This window comes from Carassius auratus, chromosome 3, assembly GCF_003368295.1.
Source record: "Carassius auratus strain Wakin chromosome 3, ASM336829v1, whole genome shotgun sequence".
NCBI lineage: Eukaryota > Metazoa > Chordata > Actinopteri > Cypriniformes > Cyprinidae > Carassius > Carassius auratus.
Genome location: NC_039245.1, coordinates 26,228,816 through 26,248,927, shown reverse-complemented (window position 1 = coordinate 26,248,927; position 20,112 = coordinate 26,228,816). Strand labels below are relative to the sequence as shown.

The 20,112-nt window shown below is 38.4% G+C and overlaps 1 protein-coding gene across 2 annotated transcripts in view; it reads left to right on the top strand.

Moving 5' to 3' along the window:
- LOC113052725 (xylosyltransferase 2-like) overlaps nt 1–19,618 on the top strand; it is a 30,790-nt gene extending 11,172 nt beyond the window's left edge. Inside the window, exons 2-11 of one of the 2 annotated variants that reach the window (XM_026217151.1) lie at nt 3,705–4,224; nt 4,318–4,493; nt 10,447–10,649; nt 12,231–12,311; nt 13,458–13,674; nt 13,885–14,061; nt 14,281–14,537; nt 15,501–15,696; nt 15,870–16,203; nt 16,943–19,618. In XM_026217151.1, coding sequence (XP_026072936.1) covers nt 3,705–4,224; nt 4,318–4,493; nt 10,447–10,649; nt 12,231–12,311; nt 13,458–13,674; nt 13,885–14,061; nt 14,281–14,537; nt 15,501–15,696; nt 15,870–16,203; nt 16,943–17,262 — 2,481 coding nt within the window. In that variant the 3' untranslated portion in view covers nt 17,263–19,618. Of the gene's footprint in view, nt 1–3,704; nt 4,225–4,317; nt 4,494–10,446; nt 10,650–12,230; nt 12,312–13,457; nt 13,675–13,884; nt 14,062–14,280; nt 14,538–15,500; nt 15,697–15,869; nt 16,204–16,939 lie in introns of both variants that reach the window. The other variant, XM_026217144.1, reaches the window with a different exon arrangement.
- Nucleotides 19,619–20,112: the final 494 nt, after the last annotated feature.

Here is a 20,112-nt window from a genome sequence, read left to right as displayed (position 1 = left end):
CAGAAGGTGCTCTCGCGGAGCAACTCCAAATATGCCTATGGGCATCTTTCTATCACTGTTCATCAAGCCTTCACAGGTATTTTCATATTAATAAAGTAGATTTTTAATGATGATGTTTGACGAGTATTGCTTTTACAAATGCTCATTATAAGCGAGTCAAACTCGTAGTGATTTCAGACAGAGCAGCACTTCCTACTGATCAAAGAGAGATCATGGACAAGCTGCGCTTAAAAATATAATCGCAACCTTTGCAATATCATTATTGCACTAGACAGGGGTGATTTAGTCTTAATCGCGATTTATTGTGCAGCCTTAATATCTGGGCTACGCATATGACGATCAATTAAATTTTCATGTTGCGATTAACGCTGAAGCTTTTATAATGGTATAAAATATTTAAAGGTATACGATATTTCACGGTACACAATATTATCATGATATTGAAATAAATTGCTAAAGATTTTTATTATAACATGTATATATTTTTTTAAGAGGAAAAATAACTCTATACATTTTGCATATTAAAGTGCAAATGAATTCTAAAGAACAATAGGTAACACTTTACAATAAAATCACATTAGTTAATGCATTGACTTTTAGATGAAAGAAAATATGGCCAAAAATAATTGGTGTGCTGTATTGCCCAGCAGTGTTCAGCACACAGGTTTCACTCTCCCTCCGTCGTCACTGCACGGTGTGATGCTCTGCTCAATATTCCGCTCTATGAATGTGCATGCTGTTGAGTTGCTCATGGCCCATGTTAACGCTCCACTCGTGTATCACTCCTGCTTAAAGGAAAAAGCAAAGAACGTGCCGACAGGAAATTCTATGTAGTATACTTGCTCCTGTTTGCAAAAGTGCTACTGTGCTGTAACACGATGTAGTACAGCTGTACTAGACAATGCTGGTAAAATGACGCTACCCTCTCGTGATGCTATACTCGGCTCACATGCTCTGATAATAATAGCCTTGTAGGACTATACATTATTTGCAGGTTTTAAACAAAGTTAGATTTTTTTTTTCTCAATGTGCGGACACCTAGTACCTAGTAATAACTTATTAGCCAATGGCTAAATACAGATATTATTTTGTCACCTAGCACCAAATTTAGTAGCATAAGTGAGTGATTTACTCTACTTGCATTGGAACAAATGCAGGACTTTCCATTCTGGTACACACAATTACTTAAACGATTACATGTCTTGGTATGCATTAAACGAAGAAGAAACAAATCATTTAGAAACAACGTAGGAACCGTGTGCACTGGACAAATTTTGTGCCGTTTCATGTTATCTTCTCACGTTATTTTCTCTAACGTGAAAATAAGATCAGAGCAAGCACAGCTCTTACTGTTAAGGTCCTTGCACATGGAGTCCGAAATTCTCATACGAAATTGTCGCACGTTAATAAATAAATATGACCTCACATTGTGTCAATGCTATGGATGTGGAAAACACAGAAAATTGACCCCGATTCAAATTTTTTTTAAGATGGATGTCAGTTTCGGAGGTAGTGTGTAAATGTGACTGGCACAACGTGAGGTCATATTTATTTTTTCATGTGCAAAAGTTTTGGAATTTGTGTGCAAGGACCTTAACAAGAGCTGTGCTTGCTATGATCTTATTTTCACCTTATTATGGGACTCGTGTTGATCATTACACTGAGGTGCGTGCAGTCATGAGCTCATGGGTTTGCTGAGGAAACGCAATGGACTTGTTTGGGATTGTGTGAAAATGGAAGGCCACGTGGCCACATGCCTCAAGTCATTTTGTTTGTGATCAGCACTGGAATATCACTGGCAGGTGTGCTGATAAGGCTTTTCTCATGCGGTTCTTAGGTTTGGTTCGCTCTGCACACACCAGTGTTTAGGACTCATTGTTCACACTGTCATTCTGCACGTGATGAAATCTGTTTGTTCAGACTGCGTCTGGTATGTGTACATCAACACCTTAAACATCAGTACGGTGTCAGCTTTCTTCTACAGGTCCGAATAATTACATGGTTTCATTTTTACAAAAATGTGTCTTTTAAGCTGTATGAGGAATGGAACATTATTTATATACACACATTTTGACTTTTTTACAAAAGTTATTTGAAACATTAAAGTAGACATTTGGATTCAGTGTGCTTTTTATGTATTTTATAGGTACAGGTTGTAGGATCTGCCACTAGAGGGCGCACTACAAAAACAATAACAGTTGCGTTCAGCAATTTGTGCGAGTAGATTACATACAAAGTCAATGCAAAGATGCGATCAGACTATGGATCAGACGCGTCCTCACACGGGTCTAGAGACGCGATGCCCCACGTTTGGCGTGTTTGCCCCATAATATTAATCTTGTTGATCGTTATAATAGCATACATTTTCTGTAAAGATAAGAATCAAAACAACTCACCTGTCGAGTAAAACACAAGCGAGATCGGCATCTCTTTCTAGTTGAAGCTCTCTCCATCTTGAAAATGAAACACCGATATTGATCCTCGCTCTCTTTCTCCTCTTGTCCCAAACTCTTTTGGGTCGTTTGGTTGGCCCGAACGCTTACATTTACTGGAGCTGTCCTTGTCGACAGAACCAGCGGCAGACAGTAAACAGTAATTATGTTCCATTTATAAGTAACACAATCCACCATAAAACGTGCAAGAAGTAAATAAGGAACTGCTTGAAGCAAGCTAGTGGTTTGCTGGATGCTAGACACTACTTCCGCGTTTGTCCATGGCACTGTTGTCATGTGGTTTCTACGTCAGTAAAGACGGTAACAAAGGGCAACTAATGTCATTGACAGGCGACTGCACTGCCCCATGTCACTGTTTAGAATGGGAATTGTTAGTAATCAGCTGGACAAAATATATAACACTAGCCTAGTGGTTTTTGGATATTTTACTGCAAATATCTTACAAATTGTACCTTTAAATCAGTTCTGTAAATTTAATTTGATGACGTCTCGTGTCTGACCCACATACATACCAGAGACCAGTAACAACCGTAATATTTACCTGCACATTTTTATTTATAATTTTGTAAAATATATTAGATATAAATAATGTGAACATTTTGAGTGGTGCTGAAATTATTAGAGATTTGTTTATAAGTTGAGTACACCACATAACCACCAGTAAATACTACACTGTACATTCTAGGATCATTTTAATGGACCTTTATAGCATGTGTGAAATCGTGTAATACATCAAGGAGCAGACTGTTTAAAACACTGACGTCTCAGCGCTCAGTTCAGGCTCTCATCACACAGGAGCTTTGCACCTCAGCAGATGATTTCCCACAGCGAAACACCTAACTCTTGCTTAATGCAGTAAATCTTAATGCTCCTAAAATATGCCACTGTTAGTGCTTTAAGATAATGGCATTGAGTGTTTCTCAGTGTTGGCCGAGCTCTCACCCAAACCTCCTCCTGTGAGTCACTATCCTCATTACGGATCTCTGCTTCCTCTGATTCCTGCAACTAAACGATGCTAAAAATAGCCACAACTGGAGCCAGGGAAACCACAAATGAGAAACAAAGCAAACATATTGTTCTTCTGTGCTCCCAGCAGCGTCAGCAAGTTTGTTCTCGGAGTGTGAATCATCGGTCTGTTCTAAAACAGACTTCCTCCTTTGAGAATAAAGTTTGGTCCTTTTTTCTCATTTGCACTGATGTGGAGGGATTCAGTATCACAACTCTGATTTATTTACTCTGTTTCCTTCTCAGCGGCAACACAGGCGGTCAAAGTTGCCCGACCACAATGGACAGGAGAAGATGGACCCTGTGGCCGTTGAGAGGCAAAACGCCCTGTCTGGGGCGAACCACGGCCAGGCAAGGCAGCGCCAGGATCAACCTGCCGTCACCACCATCATCAGAAGGGGGTCTAGATGGAGAAACAAGCCCTCTTTGAAGGACAAGAGTCTTGGTGGGCCAAAAGTTGGAGTGGGGGTTGAAAAAGCCGCCCATTATGATCCCTCAAGTAGTCGTAACTTCAGCGAGTCGCGGGCAGGGGAAATGACAAAAATCCATCTAGTAGCACCAGGAGAACCTGGCAGCGTTGAGGGTGCTCCTCAAGTCCCAAGCAGTGACTTTGTACCCAAATGTGAGATCTCGGGCAAGGACGCCTTGTCTGCCCTCCACCGCGCGGGTTCGCGGCAGTGCAGACAGGAGATCGCTAACATCGTATGCCAGCACCAAGAGGGCCAGCTCATGCCTCAGTCTCTGCCTCAGTTTTGCCCACAGCATGGTAATGCAATCCTTCAGCCATCATATCATCCGGTCATGCTTGAAAGTTAATAGACATGTAGAGCTTGTTTGTGTTCTCCCTGTCTGTATTTAGTGATCTCCAGTGCCATCCAGCATACAGACTTTGCCAACATCGACCTCTCCAAGGTAGAAAACCCAGTAAGGGTGGTTTTTATGCTGGTGGTTCATGGGCGAGCAGTCCGACAGTTGAAACGTCTCCTCAAAGCCATCTATCACAAAGACCACTTTTATTACATCCATGTGGACAAGGTAAGTTAGAAAACACAATTTTGTGCAGGATTTGTTTGAGTGTCTGATAGCTCATTTCCACAGAGTGGTACAGTTCAGGGCTGCATTTCCCAAAAGCATCGTTGACCCATTGAAACCAATGGAGCTACAATCAACTTAAGCTTACGATGCTTTTGGGAAAGACAGCCCAGGACAGTACAGTTTGCAGTTATTTTCATTTCAGTTGTCTTAAGTTGTGATTTGGTACCAAAAAAGTTAACCGCACCCTACCTTTTTTGGGACCCTTCTATATTGGTGTACCTAGCACAATAGTCTGGTCTGGTGGAGCTAGACTCACTGCAGAACATTGATTGATTGACATAGAATCGTAACTTGTGCATGCTACAAGGGAAATGAAGCATCACTTGTTCCCCCATTCTGTTTATTGTGTGTTGGGATTGTTTATATCAGAGTGTGCAAACTTTTTATTATAATGGTGTATTTTAGAATTGAATATTTTCACACGGGGGGGTACGGTGCATGGAGGGTGGCGTTCGAGAGGGCTCTTCGAGCTGAAGGGATCCCCAAATTTGGTGGAGTTCTACCAGTCAACACTTTCCGTTGGGGTTTCTTGTTCAGGCAGCATTCAAGCATTGTCTAATTTTACTGTAAGTGCCCTGCAAAGTGGACTTTACATGAAATTCTGCCATGATTCCAGTTCCAAGGGAACGTATGCATTTAAAGGGCATTAAAGTGCGTGAGACGTGAACTTATATTGTATTTATTTACAGCAGTAGGGGAGAATGGAGCACAAAGTAACACTATTTTACTTTCTCAGTTTGTGTAAATCTACATGATGCTCTGAATATATATATATATTTTTATACACAGTAATTTTCCACTTACTAGTTCAAATGTTGCTTTGTTTCATAATTATAGTGTATACGTTTTTCTTTATTTAACCTAAAAAAAAAAATGAAGTTACATGTGACAACATTTAACATTTTAGGGGCATGTTGTAACTTCTCTGATCGAATTAAAAAAATTAATAAACTGATTTTGGAGTTTGACATTGAACACATTGCAACCATGCTTGGGACGGCACACATAAATGAACAAAAATGCTTTACAAGTCTTGAAATTATTATTTAACATTGACTTTATTCACCTGTTTCTCATTGTGTCTCAATAAAATTAAAGTAAATAGTGTAAATTACATCACTAATGTCATATTATAGCACATTTTAACGCAGTTTTACAAATAATAAATAACAGATCGGAGATTAAAATAATAGCAGATTTGTCTCATTTTAAATGAATAGTTAAAACTGAGATTTAGGGCTGGGCGATATATAAAAAAAATGATATCTCGATATTGTAAAAAAAAATTATGATATTGGATATATATCTTGATATGTTTGCATTTGCATTTAAATAAAAAAAAAACATGATTTTCTTTTGCCCATAAAAAAAAAAATTCAGATTAAACATCTTATTTAAGCAGTTAAAAAAATCTAGACCAAGAGATCACTTACTGCTTTTTATTAAATGAATACATGTAGGCCTATATGTAACTGAAGCAGTGCAAATTAAGTACAGAAAGTGCATTCTGTCAACTTTTTAGTCCATGCAATTCACAATTTATACTATGTAACTGGGATAAGTATTTTATTTTAATTTTTTTAACAAGTTTTTAAGCTAAGAACACAAGTCTGTCAACTGTCTGCGGTTTTAAGAGAAGCTCTTTGGCATGAAACTATGTTCCTACTGACACTAAAAACCCTCTTAGATGGGGAGCTAGTTGCTGAAGCAAATAGCTATTTCTTATATATAAATATATATATAAATGAATACCAAAGACTTTTGCATTCTCTCGGTCTATATTATGGAAACTGGTAAACATATCAGTGAAATTCCCCAATAGTAATTCCAAATGGCCATAGCCTACGTTTCTGTATTCAAACATCAGCGGTCGAGTAAGTGCATTTATCTAGCGATCACAAATGCAAACAATACAGTTGAGATGTCACGACAGAACACAGACCAGCTGAACGACGCTTTCATTAGATCGCTCAATTCCAGCTTGTTAGTGTTTTCAGATTATCGTCGGCAGCTCTTCAGCAATGAGGAGTGAGCACGTGCGCATGGTTGCCAGATTGCTTAAAATAAGCAAACACCGGGCAGAAAATGTATCCTTGTAACAGTGGAGCTCTGATTCTGAGATTTAAACTCTTGTTATCTGGCAACCGCTATCATTAAGCTCTCGTAGTAGAGGGGCGAAGAGCAGTCAGCAGTTACAGGTTCCTTTTTTGGACATTCGGCGCGTTCTTTTGGGAAAGTATGCTTGAATTTGAAATATTCGATATTCCCGATATATTCAAATTTTACATCGTCGTCAAAATTATTCCGATACTATCGCTAATAATCGATATATCGCCCAGCCCTACTGAGATTAAAAATTTAAGCCAGAATAAAAATTTTACTATGGTAAAATAAATATTAAAACCACGTGTTACAACTTACTCCGAATTACTTTGTGCCTCGTGCTCCGCTATATTATTTCACACTTTTCTAGTAAGTTTTGTCTGTGTGTTAAGACAGTAGCACAAAGCTGTGAATGAATGTTCCAAAGTTAAATACACTTTAACCGAATAAATTTTATAGTATTGAATGGTTTTAAAGTTGAATAAACTTAAACTTTAATTTTCAGTGCACTGATGTCAGACTCATTTTGGATAGTAAAGTTTGTCAAATTTTTAAATGCCCTGGCTACATTGCATATCTCTGTCATGCCATTATAAGTGTTTGATTACCACATTTGAGTGATCATTGCAAAAAATGTGTTCATATATATATATATATATTAGTGCTGTCAAAATTAGCGCGTTAACGCATTCGATTAATTTGAAATATTTAACGCGTAAAAAAAAAATAACGCAATTAACGCGGTTGCAGTTTTTTTTTATTTCCAGTTGTGGCCTGTGTGTGTTCAACGTGCAAAGAAATATGGATAAGACCAAGGAAGGACTTTTAGACGGAAAGTTTCAGTATAAAACTCTGCCGGATTACTCTTCAGTCTGCCACAAGAAACAGCAACATTAAAATCATGAACTCAAATGTCATTGTTTTAAAAAAAAAAAAAACAATGACTGTAACAGTGCGTAAATCAGACCTTTTTGTAACGCTAACGTTAATAAGCTTAAATGAAAATAACGAAATAATTGTGTAGCGGAGTATTTTTTGTACACAGTGCCGCGAACTGTCAATCACTCCTGTACGCGTGCATCACTGTCCTCCTCGCAGCTGCAGCAACTTGCGCTCTCTCTCTTCATCAAGCTTTAAAACAAAAAGGGAACAAAAAGATCATATTGTCTTTGTGCATAGGCTATAGATTAATTAGATAAATGAATATCTAAATTTGTGCCTTGCCGTCTACGGTATTTGTTTAGAACTTAGAAAAAAGATGCTGCAGCCAATGAACAGCCAGCGGGGGATCGACTCAACCTCCGCAGACAGTTTTTAATGTTTATCAGACAATAAATACTCAAGATTTTGCTTTAGTATAACTCACAACGAGTTTCACACACCTTCTCCGGCCACGTTGAGTTGTTGACACTTAACAGTGGGAAAAGCGACACACGCGCTATTCACTTGTGTAACTTAAGGGTGAATGGGTAATGTAGTTTCTGCTCTGGGTGGGATGAATTAGGAAGCTTGCATTGTGAAGGGCGCTCTGAAAATCGGCAGTGCAGGTAAAAGATTAAAACCTCTATTAAAACAGATGTCCAAATGAGCGTACCGGTACGCTACAAGCACGTTCTGGGCGCACAGAGAGGTGGCGGTACGCTCAAGAGCTATATTTGGAAGTGGCGGTACTGAGTACCTGTGTGTACTGGCCCACTTAAAGCACTGGCAATGACTATACTTTGGAATTTTTTTGCAGTCCACTTAGAATTCAACATGGAAATCATTTTTGTTTTTTATTGGCATTGATTGTTTTGAAATTCAAATGGTACTTACATGCCTGTGTTTTTATTTCTGTAATAAATATGGCTTTCAAGCCAACAGTTAATTTGGAAGATATTGATGGTTTATTGCAGGTATGTTGTTTACATGAGAAAATCTGTGTTACAAGTTAAACAAAAATTCCAATAAACAATCATATTTTGAATTTAAATAGTTTCTTTGTCTTGAGTTTACATTAATTTTTTACATTTTACATTGTACATTTTACATATCCAAAAAGTTTCAGTCTTTTAATTGCGATTAATCGCGATTAATTTTAAAAAATTGTGCGATTAATTAGTTAATTTTTTTTAATCGATTGACAGCACTAATATATATATATATATATATATATATATATATTCTGTTTATGTATATACTGTATTCTATATATAGTACCAGTCAAATATTTGGACACACGAATGGGAAAGTGTCAAAATTTTTGACTGGTACTGTACTATAATATACACAAAGAATATCGGCTGATATATCGGTATCTGCAATTTTTTTTTTTTTTTACTCCCTAATATCGGTACCCAAAAAATCCATATCGGTCGGGAACTAGTCGTAAGTAATGCTTTGCCATTCGATGAGTAAAGCTGCTGTCACATTTACAGTTTTTCAGCCATTTTGCCACAAAATCAGGTAATTTCAGTAGGAGTTTTGAACAAAGGTGAAATATTTTCCCACACAGATTTCACCACGTTTAAAGGATTTGTTCACTTCCAGAGTTAAAATTGTCACCATTTACTCACCCTCCGCTTGTTCCAAACCTGTATGAGTTTCTTTCTTCTATTGAGCACAAAAATTTTTTATTTTAAACAGTTGATGGCCACCATTGATACCAACATTTTTCAAAATATCTTCTTTTGTGGTCAACAAAAGAAAGAAACTCATACATGTTTGGAACGAGTGGGGAGTAAGTAAATGATGACAGAATTTTCATTCTGGTAGTGGACTAATCCTTTATGTTGGTCACGTGGATTCGCTGTGTAGGCCAACAGAAAGCTGTTTGGTTTGAATTGGCTTCTGTGTGAAGCGGTAATATTTCAGTGCCAACACTGCTTTCAGATTGATTGATTTTTGTGAAGAATGAGAGCTGCTTTCTGAAGATAACAAAACAAACAACTATGGGAAATTAATTATACTATAAGAAATATAAAGAAAACAGCTGCGGAACGAAAATCTTTTGAAAATCTTGACTGAAATATTGACTCATTTGACGCACTGAATTCGGAAGCATGTTGAGGTCAAAATTCAAACACAACTGCAAAATCAGTTTACATTTGCTTTTCCTGTTTATGCAGACACAATGGAACAATTCAAACACTTCAAAAAGAATAAATATTTGAATTCACGTATGCTCATAAGAAAAGTAGGATTTCTTGTTAAGTTTCTTTAAAGTCAATATTGCTCAATACTAACATGTGCGTAATTACTGTTTAGTTAAACAATATTTTAACATTTGTTGAAGCCTGTGTGTGTGTGCATTGGTTTCAGCTGTTGGCTCAGTCGGTCCAGAATATTTGGTTATGGTCAAGTTTTTTAGACTGCACACCACACCAGTTCAAGCCAAACTTATCATGCAGCCTCTAGTGGCATTCACAAAGCCACTTTGACCCAAAATGAACTAAACCCTTTAGGGCCCTTAAAGACAGCCCTGTACGTCTGAGTTTTGATTTGAACTCGAGTGTTAGAGCAGCTGGGGAACAAAGATGTGTGTGTAGAGTTTGCCGGCCTGCTGCTGGAGGAGCACTCACACCCTGATACGATTTGGCACAACATCTGCTCTGTCTCTTTCTCTCAATATGACGGTCTCGTCTGATTCTAGTGTTTCAAACTGAAACTGAATTACTGACAAGAAATCTTCCTGCTTCCAGCAGCAGAAGCATTATGGCATCTAGAACTGCAGTAATCATCCTTCTTTCATGATATATCCATGTTCAAGACCACTGGTGCTCAATGAAGACTGTTATATTGTGCCTTGCAGCGTTCAAACTACATGCACCGGGAGGTGCTGCAGATAGCGGAGCTCTACCCCAACGTGAGAGCTACCCCCTGGCGCATGGTCACCATCTGGGGCGGGGCCAGTCTGCTGAAGGCCTACCTGCGCAGCATGCATGACCTGCTGTCCATGTTGGACTGGAATTGGGACTTCTTCATCAACCTCAGTGCCACAGACTTCCCTACCAGGTCAGCATCATCTTAGTCAGTTCTACCAATTTTTTTCCGAGTAGTCGTTTTATATCATATGACCTAATGTAAGAGCTTGCAATAACACTGTTTGACTAGTGTTGCACTGTAGCACAATAATGTAATTCAGCTCTCCCTGATGCAATTCAAGAGAAGAAGAAGCAGCGGCAGTGCTTCAGGGTAAACACAGCCAAACCGGAGGCCACTGAGCACGTCTGGATGTAAATATGTAGTGCTTTCCTTTCATAACAAAATAAACACATCAAAAGCTGACAGCGGTGAGAAGGCAGCAGTTTAATACGCATCTGATTACGGAGATGTGGATGAGCTCTGTAGTTCAGTACTCCAGTAGAGTACAGTCACATCATGTTTATTTAGTTAGTGCTTTATTCAATAAGATAGCCTTAAATCAAGAAGCTTTACAGTATTATTAAATAAAAAACATTTCATTAAAGTCATAGATTGGTTTGCAGAGATCAAAGCTTGATCCAGCTCAGGACTGTTTTGATTCTCATAACCCTATAAGGTATTTGAAGAGAGATTATTTATCCCAAAAAATAAAATGTCTTATTACTTAACCTTTATTTTGTTTCTTATTCATATGACTCACAAAAAATATATTTTAGGTTATTAAATAATTAAGTGGTGAATAAAAGAGTTTCTCTGCCATCTCATTTTGTGTGCCAAATATATTTATTTGTATAAATTAATTGTATTACTGTAATTACATAATATGATTTTCAAAAGCTGAAGTGATTACCTTAATTTGTTAGAATATGTATAACTAAATATTTTAACTAATTGCAAAAGCTTAATATTTGATAAATGTCTACTGATTAATCAGCAAAATGATCGATGATTAGTCGATTAATCGTTCTAAAAATCGCTAGATTAATCGATTAGCAAAATAATAACCAAGCTACTCTGAGACCAATCATGAGTTGCTCTTGGGTATATTGCGATTTAGCGTTTTTAATTAATTAATTCATAAATTTTACGTTCGATTCTATTAATTATTCACTTTTCACCAACTCACAATTCCCTCACGACACCTCAGCGAACTGGACTAAGTCATTTAGTAGATGAAGCCATTCCAAGAGATTGTTCGGATGATGCCTTCAGTGCTGTCTTCGTGGAACAGGCAATCCCAGAATGCATTGCAGTAAGGTCTCTGAAAACAATTTGTGATTGGTTGATGATACTGATTTAAAGTGCCCCTATTAAGCCATTTCGAATGCTGCCTTTCACGCAGTGTGTAAAATAGCTGTCTGTGAATGTAAATTATCTGCAGTTGTAAAGCCAATAGTGCGAATCCCACTTCCGTGATGCCACACATAGCAAGGTATGCATTTGCATAATGCCCGTCTATGTTCTACGTTGATGTTTTTTCTTTTTTAATGCAAGCTGAATAAGCCAAATCGGTGTACATTGCCTGATGAACATGTAGACATTGATTCCGACCAAATCCTGTCTGCAGCAGCTAATTCCTTCCAGATGAAGACTTCACCCACAACACCCTGCAGTCAGCACTGGGTTTCTGACATGATCTCTCCTCTCCTCTCTCACTGTCATCTAAAACAGGACCAACAATGAACTTGTGGCTTTTCTGTCCCAGAACCGTGACAAGAACTTCCTGAAGTCTCACGGCAGAGAGAACGCAAGGTTAACTCCTTTCCCTTTCAACTCTGAGGTTATTCCAGGTCAGGTTACTGGTTCCCATATACTATCTGCATCTTGGGATGCTGTAAATGACAGCTCATCTATAGTTTATCTACTTTGTTTGTGGGCTGGGATTATGAAGATAGTTTTTCTTTTGGATCAGAGTTATGAATTCATTCATTTAAATGATTCTAATTGATTAAAAAAATAAGTCAAACTCTAGCACTTATTTTGCTATTGAAGAAATTCTGTCTTGATGCTTTAATCCTTAAATCATGAGACGAGGAAGGATTCCCAAACCAGTCTAATGGCATGGCCTGTAGGAAACTTAATGTCCAAACTGTATGCATTAAAAATCAATGTGCTTTTCATAACGTGCCTAACTATGCACAACAGCTAAATATTTTTTTAAAGAATTTAATATTTTTATTCAGCATGGACACATTAAATTGATTAAAACGTACAATAAAGAAATTGTTACCAAAAGTTTGTTTTAATTGCGTTTACTGTATTTTCATCAATTAAATGCAGCCTTGTTAATCAGGTTAACCTCATTGACCTCACTGAATGGTAGTGAATATCACCAAAACAATTATTGTGAGAATTCAATATATCGAACCAGCTCTATATTCGGATGAATGATAATTAATAATGTCAGAGAAAATGTAAAGAAAATGATGTTTTTCAATTGTATAATTATAAGAAACGTAATCGTTGTTTTCATGTTTCTCTTAACATTCAGAAAAATTGTTTTATTGACAAGTGGTGTAATGAAGTAACCTTTACCTTGCACCTAAAATATTCAATTTCAGAACATTTTCAAACATATTCTTAAAATATTTAATACTTGAATATTGAATATCCTAGATTTAAGGTTTGTAACATGAAATATAAAAACATCTGTACCATGCAGTCTACCACAATGATATGGAATTGGAGCTCAATATAAAAGACTGTTCCAAACTACTTTTATAAAGTTTTTCTCTTTCGATTCAGGAATTTCAGCCTTTTAATGAGACTCCTTCTGTCATTCATTATGATTTCAGGATAGTTACACCGTCTTGACTCTGTTGACATGCCTCAAATAATGCAGCGGGGAAAGTGTTTATCATGGCATCAGTCAACATCCTGCTCTCTCCTGTCACGTAGGTTCATTAAGAAGCAGGGTTTGGACCGCCTGTTCCACGAATGTGACAACCACATGTGGCGTCTGGGCGAGCGCACCATCCCTGAGGGGCTGGAGGTGTCAGGAGGCTCGGACTGGTTCTCCCTCACGCACAAGTTTGTGAAGTATGTGGTAAACTCACAAGACGAGCTAGTGACGGGGCTCAAGCTGTTTTACACCTACGCTCTTCTGCCTGCTGAGGTACTTAACTAATCAAATGTAATCATAAAAGTTGAAATGACCTATTTGAAGAAACACGATGAATCACTGTTATTGTTGGGTATTAAATCTGGTTGAATCATAAATTGCTAAGTCTGTTGATGTGATACTCCATGGTAATTTGATCTAATTGGGACAGCAGTGAGCTGTAAACATTAAGTGATGTGTCCTTCCTCTCTGTCTGGTTTTCAGTCTTTCTTTCACACGGTGCTGGGAAACAGTCACATGTGCGATACTTTGGTCGACAATAATCTGCGTGTGACCAACTGGAACAGAAAGTTGGGCTGCAAGTGCCAATATAAGCACATAGTGGACTGGTGCGGCTGTTCACCAAATGACTTCAAACCCTCAGACCTCATCAGAATACAGGTCAGTGAACCGTTAAGTGATCCCTGCAGATATGTTGAGTCAGAAGCCACACTATATTGAAACAATCACAGTGAGTCTCATTCACTAACTGTGCATACAAACAATGTGAATGATATTATAAGTGAATGGGAACCAGTGTCTTTCTTAGCAAACTGAATAGAAACTGCACCTGATCATAGACATTGAAACCACCTCAACCCTTCTTTCCTCCCATGATAGCAACTAACACGGCCTACGTTCTTCGCCCGTAAGTTCGAGTCCACTGTGAACCAGGAGGCTATTGAGATCCTGGACAACCATCTGTATGGCCAGTACCCTCCGGGCACAGTGGCACTGAAAGCGTACTGGGAGAGCCTGTTCGAGCAGGCTGATGGGGTCTCGTCCCTCAATGATGTGGCCCTCACGGCGTACTCCTCCTTCTTTAGACTTGGCCTCCATAAGCAGGAGACCACTCAAAGCAGTTCTGAGACCTGCAGGTGACAGACATATCCGTCCAATCCATTCATCCCTATTCATTTCACTTAATCCATCCAGCCTCCAGTCAGTCCCTTCATCCATCCCTCACAGTCATTGCTTAAATCGATCCCTCCATTCCCAATCAATCCATTCAAACCAGCCCAATCTTTCTGTCAAAAATCTTTCCTTCCATCCCAAGTCCATCCATCCATCTATCTAATCCATCCCCCTTCAAAATCCATCCTTTCATCCATCCATGTATCCAATCCATCCGTCTTTCTATGCCAAACCACCCATCCATTCCAACCTATCCATCTATTCAATTCATCCTAATCTTTATCCCAATCCTTCCTTCCCAATCCATCCATCCCTTCATCCAAACCCATCAATCCATTTATCCAGTCCATATCTTCATCAAAAGCCACCTTCCATCCCAATCATCCATCCATCCCAGTCTTTCTATCCCAATCATCACCCATCAAAATCCATCCTTTCATCCCAATTCATCCATGTATCCAATCCATCCCAGTCTTTCTATGCCAAGCCATCCCTCCATTCCCACCCATCCATCTATCCAATCCATCCTAATCTTTCTATCCCAATCCATCCTTCCATCCCAGTCCATTCATCCCAACCCATCTGTCCATTTTGTCCAATCCATCCCTTCATCAAAATCCACCTTCTATCCCAATCATCCATCCATCCCAATCTTTCTATCCCAATCCATCCCTCCATCAGCATTCATCCATTCATCTCAACCCATTTAGTCCATGCATCCATTCATTCCAACCCATCCGTCCATTTATCCAATCCATCCCTTCTTCAAAATCCACCTTCCATCCCATTCATCCATCCATCAAAATTTTTCAATCCCAATCCATCCCTCCATCAGCATTCATCCCAACCCGTCCAGTCCATGCATCCATTCCTCCAGTCCAGTCATCAGATGATTAATTTGATGATTTTTTTTTTTATACCCACAGGTTTGAACCTATTGGCTTCCCTGTCTCGGTGCACCTGTATTTTTATGATGACCGTTTCCAGGGTTATCTGGTCAGGCAGGAGGTGCAGAATATGGTGACCAGGTCCCGTGAGATGCTGGAGGTGTGGGCTGTTCCTCAAGCAACACTGCAGCTGGAACACAACCTTCATGAGTTTGAGCGCCTCAAACACCTTGAGGTGAGAAGATCCAGGTTTAAGTGGCCAAAATAATTGTAGAATTGTAGAAAGTCAATATTTTATTTTTATTTTTTATAATTACAATAAGATACATTTCTGCATTTAGAAAACGGAATGAATATGTTCTGTAGTTCTTTAACTTTGTATATTTTGTGCATGCTGTTTTGTACTAGGTCGGAACTGAGTGGGACCCAAAGGAGCGAATCTTCCGTAACTTCGGCGGAGTGATGGGACCTCTGGATGAGCCGGTGGCAGTTCAGAAGTGGGCTCGTGGACCCAACCTGACAGCCACCATAGTGTGGATTGACCCAGCACACATAGTAGCAGCCTCCTATGACATCAGCATAGACATTGAGGCAGAGTTTACGCAATACAAGCCACCCCTTCAGCGCCCCCTCAGGCCTGGAGTTTGGACGGTGCGTGTGCTGCGGTTGTGGCAGCATGTAGCAGAGGCTCGATTTCTGGTCATGCCTCTGGCCTTCAAGGGACGTGAGCCCCTGCGCACAGGTGAAACATCAACGTGTAATGTCATTACAATTTAAAATAACCATTTTCTATTCGAATAAAAATCTCTTATTATCAATGTTGAAAACATCCTGGTAAATATTCTTCTGGAAACCATGATAAATTTTTTCAAGATTCTTTGATGAATAAAAAGTAACATTTATTTGAAATGGAAATCTTTTGCAACATTGTAAATGCCTCTATTGCCACTTTTGATCAATTTAATGCATCCATGCTACATAAAAATAGGAATTTATAAAAAATTTAATTGTACAGACCCCAAACTTTGGAACAGTATTTTATCTATATATTTAGATTTTATTTAAATATTGAATTATATCAAATAATATAATATTATAAGCAACATTGTTAATAGTGGATAATGTTTCATAAAATTTCATAAATTATCAACATTTTGATGTAAACAATATGTATTGTCATATTGGTTCTTATAAATGATTAAATATTCTTCCTCGTGTTTATTTAGTAGAAAAAAAAGATAACAAAACATCCACTTGCTATTTTACAAATTTATTTTTGCATCACATATCAGTTACTCTGATTGTATGAAATTTTAGAATAAATATCTAAATGTTGTAGATATAGATGTATCGCGTTTAAACCACATTTAAGACTATTGAAGATTATTGCTTCCTGTTTTATTCTGAATGCAAATAAATATCCACAGGCTGCTGACCTTTATCTGTCTGACTGTATGCCCTTCTCTTCTCTTCTCCAGAAGACCACGGCTGGGTGCACGCAGGTCCTCCAGGTAACGTGTATTTGGAGCAAAGCTTCCAGCAGCTCGCCCAAGTGTTGAAGCTGCCGCCCAGCGAGCCTGCCCTGCAGGAGGCGCAGAAGAAGACCTCTCTGGTGGGGAAGCCACTGGAGGCCTGGGTGGACAGCTCTGTGGGGGCTTTCTGGGTCACGGGAGACATTTGCTCAGAGCAGACCTCCTCCTGTCACATCATAGGACTCTGCACCAAGACCTCTTGGAGTTCCTTGTCCCCTGACCCCAAATCAGAACTGGGGCCAGTCAAAAAAGACGGTCGCATTAGGTAGCCTTGCAAGCTCAAACAAATGGAGCAGCGAAAGCTCTGAAGAACAGTCCACAAGAGTGATGTTTACGTCGTGGTCTTTCAGACCATCCCATTACTAAATCAAGGCACCTTCTGTTTGAAGACAGGAAATGGTTGAGGGTGAATCTACCAGAGAAAACGTTTCAATTTGCACAAGAGGACTGCCAGACATGGACATACAAGTCTTGCTTTTATAAATTTAATGTTCAGATGTCATGTAAATACTTTGTTACGAGGTTCAGAGTCTTATTAGCACATAGTTTACGGTGTGGGTCTGTGATACAAAGACCCAAATCTCAACGATTTAACACTTTTAGTCTTTGTTACGAGAAAAAAAAACTGTGCACATTATTTTCCTCGGTAAAACAGTGGCCAAAATTGGTATTTGAAGCTGTTGGAGGATAGTCGCTGGAGTCCTCTGGCTGTATCGCTATGCTTATTTTGAAGCATTAATATCAAAACTTAGGAAGCAGATTGAAGAAGTGCACTTTACTGTAAAACGAAGCTCCCTTCTGATTGGCTGAGTCTCCACAGAGGAGGCGGAGCTTGTAGAATCATCACTATTTCTGCCAGCGGATTGACACATTCGTTCACTTTACGAGTTTCAGCGCTGCATGGAATCATCGTACACGGCAAAAAAAAAAAAAAAACACTAATGAAAGCCATTTGTCAGGAAACAGGGATCTGGGTTTTTTAATACTGCGACTTTTTGTTTTCACGATGAATGTCCTGTGAGTTGAAAAACACCTTATCTGGAGGACCTACTTTCGTCCATTCCTGCAAAGTTTTATCAGCCGCACAAATCGGAAAGTACGAAAAAACCTGTACGTGATCCAACTGAAGATCAGTCCATGATCTGTAGCTCATACATATACCGCGTAAAAGTATGTCATGCTTAATTCTGGTCTTCCACCAGTTTGTTTTTAACTACAATTAAGTTTTACACTCTTTGTTGAAGTTAACTTTTGTCTTCTGTGGAACAACAACAACAAAAAAAGACCTTACGTGTAATGGTCACATCATTGAATGAATGAAACGGACTCATGTGTATTTCAGGTCTTGAGAAATCTCCCCCTCCCTCCGTTTCTACAAAATCACATTTATGATTATGTGTTGAAAGCTACATTTTTTATGTTAAGTTACGAGAAAAGGAAAAACTAGTGGTATTTGGTTATTTATTTTTTAATGCACAATTCAAAAAAATTGCATGCTTCCTATCGGCGTTGAGTTTATGCACTTATCATGTGTTATCACAGAGGTTTGCAAAATTTTTAGCAAAATAGTTGGATAGAAACCCAGCAGCCATTGTCAAAATTGAAGCATTGCTTCTTGGTGCACAGATCTAAGATTTCAGAGTTAGGATGGAGGGGAAGATTTTCAGTCAGTAACTCGGTTCAACCGATAATGAAAACCACTGCTGTCACTTACAGTAGATTACTTTTATGAAGCCTTTACCTTTTTGAAGCTTGAAAGTGTTGGTTGGATGGAATTCAATGGAGGTTTAATAAAAAATATCTTAATTTGTCTTTCAAAGAAAGAAAGTAATACAAATGTGGGATGATGTAAGTGATTTTTCAGTTTTAATTGAGCTCTGTTCCTCTCACAAAGCTTCAGAGGTTGAAAATGTAGTGCATGATTCATATAGATCTGAGGTATTTGGGGTGTTTTTGTGCTTTTTAGAGCCTGACAGTGTCGGGATTTTAACCTCAGCTTATACAGTCTGCTTCATTTTTGTGTTCAACTGAAAAAGGAACCCATTTGGGGTTGGAGGTTGAGTAAATGACAGAATTAAAAAAAAAAAATTCTTTAACCGTCCCTTTAAATTCAAAGTACAGTTCAGATTGGAAAAGGTCTCCATTTTAATGTGTCATAGCAGGTTGTTACTGTTTTTAACCACCCACATTTGTCCATTTATGTATGGCGTTTTGCTTTCTTGCCTTTCAATGAAAACGCTAAGAAACATATGTTCCAACAAATGTCTTGTGCAACATGCTGCTTTTATTTGGCAAATACAATGCTTCTTTTATAGTAGATTTTAAGTTCCCAGAGTTTAAAAGGGGATGTTTCAGGTTTTGATTTACTGATCAGTAATACAACTGTTTTGTGTTTTAGGTTTAAAGTGTCCTTTTTCTCTTCATGTACTTGCTTCGGTGAAGCTTTTGTGGTATTTATAGGAAACTGAAATTAGGATGAATTGAATGAATGAATGCTATTTTTGTATTTAAATTCCAATTTTAGTCTCACCGGGTCTCCACCAGTCTTAATCTGAAAGTTTGAGCCTTTTGTAGAGCCGACGGACAGCAACAGATGACACATGATGGCACAATAAAGATGTGAAATAATGTTGTGTTTTTTTGTTTTGTTTTGTTGTTTTTTTTTAAAAGCCATTTCCTTAATGACAACATCCTATAGAAAGAGACAGCCATAGATATTATACATAGATCCACATTTAACTGCTCTCGACACATCAACGTGTATGTCTTGGCCATATTGTTGAAATGTGTTGAGTTTAGTAAGATCATCTGCTTAAATCTATTGCAGATACAGATATTCACGCATACGTATAATAACTAAAGGTGAAGATGCGACATCTTGTTCTTGAGTGTTTACGGACCAGGATTGACAGTTACCATTCCAAATTTCCAATATGGCGGACGGTTTGCATATAGTGGCCCATGGAAACAGCCACTGATGAGGCAGCTTTGTATATGCATCTAAGGTGATTTAGTAAGAAAGCTGCACAAATGTTAGCAACAAAGTTCAGGTTGTTTTGTTGTATTGGTTTGTGTCACTATAAACCACCATCCTGCTTGATTTAACTATAGAAATCTGT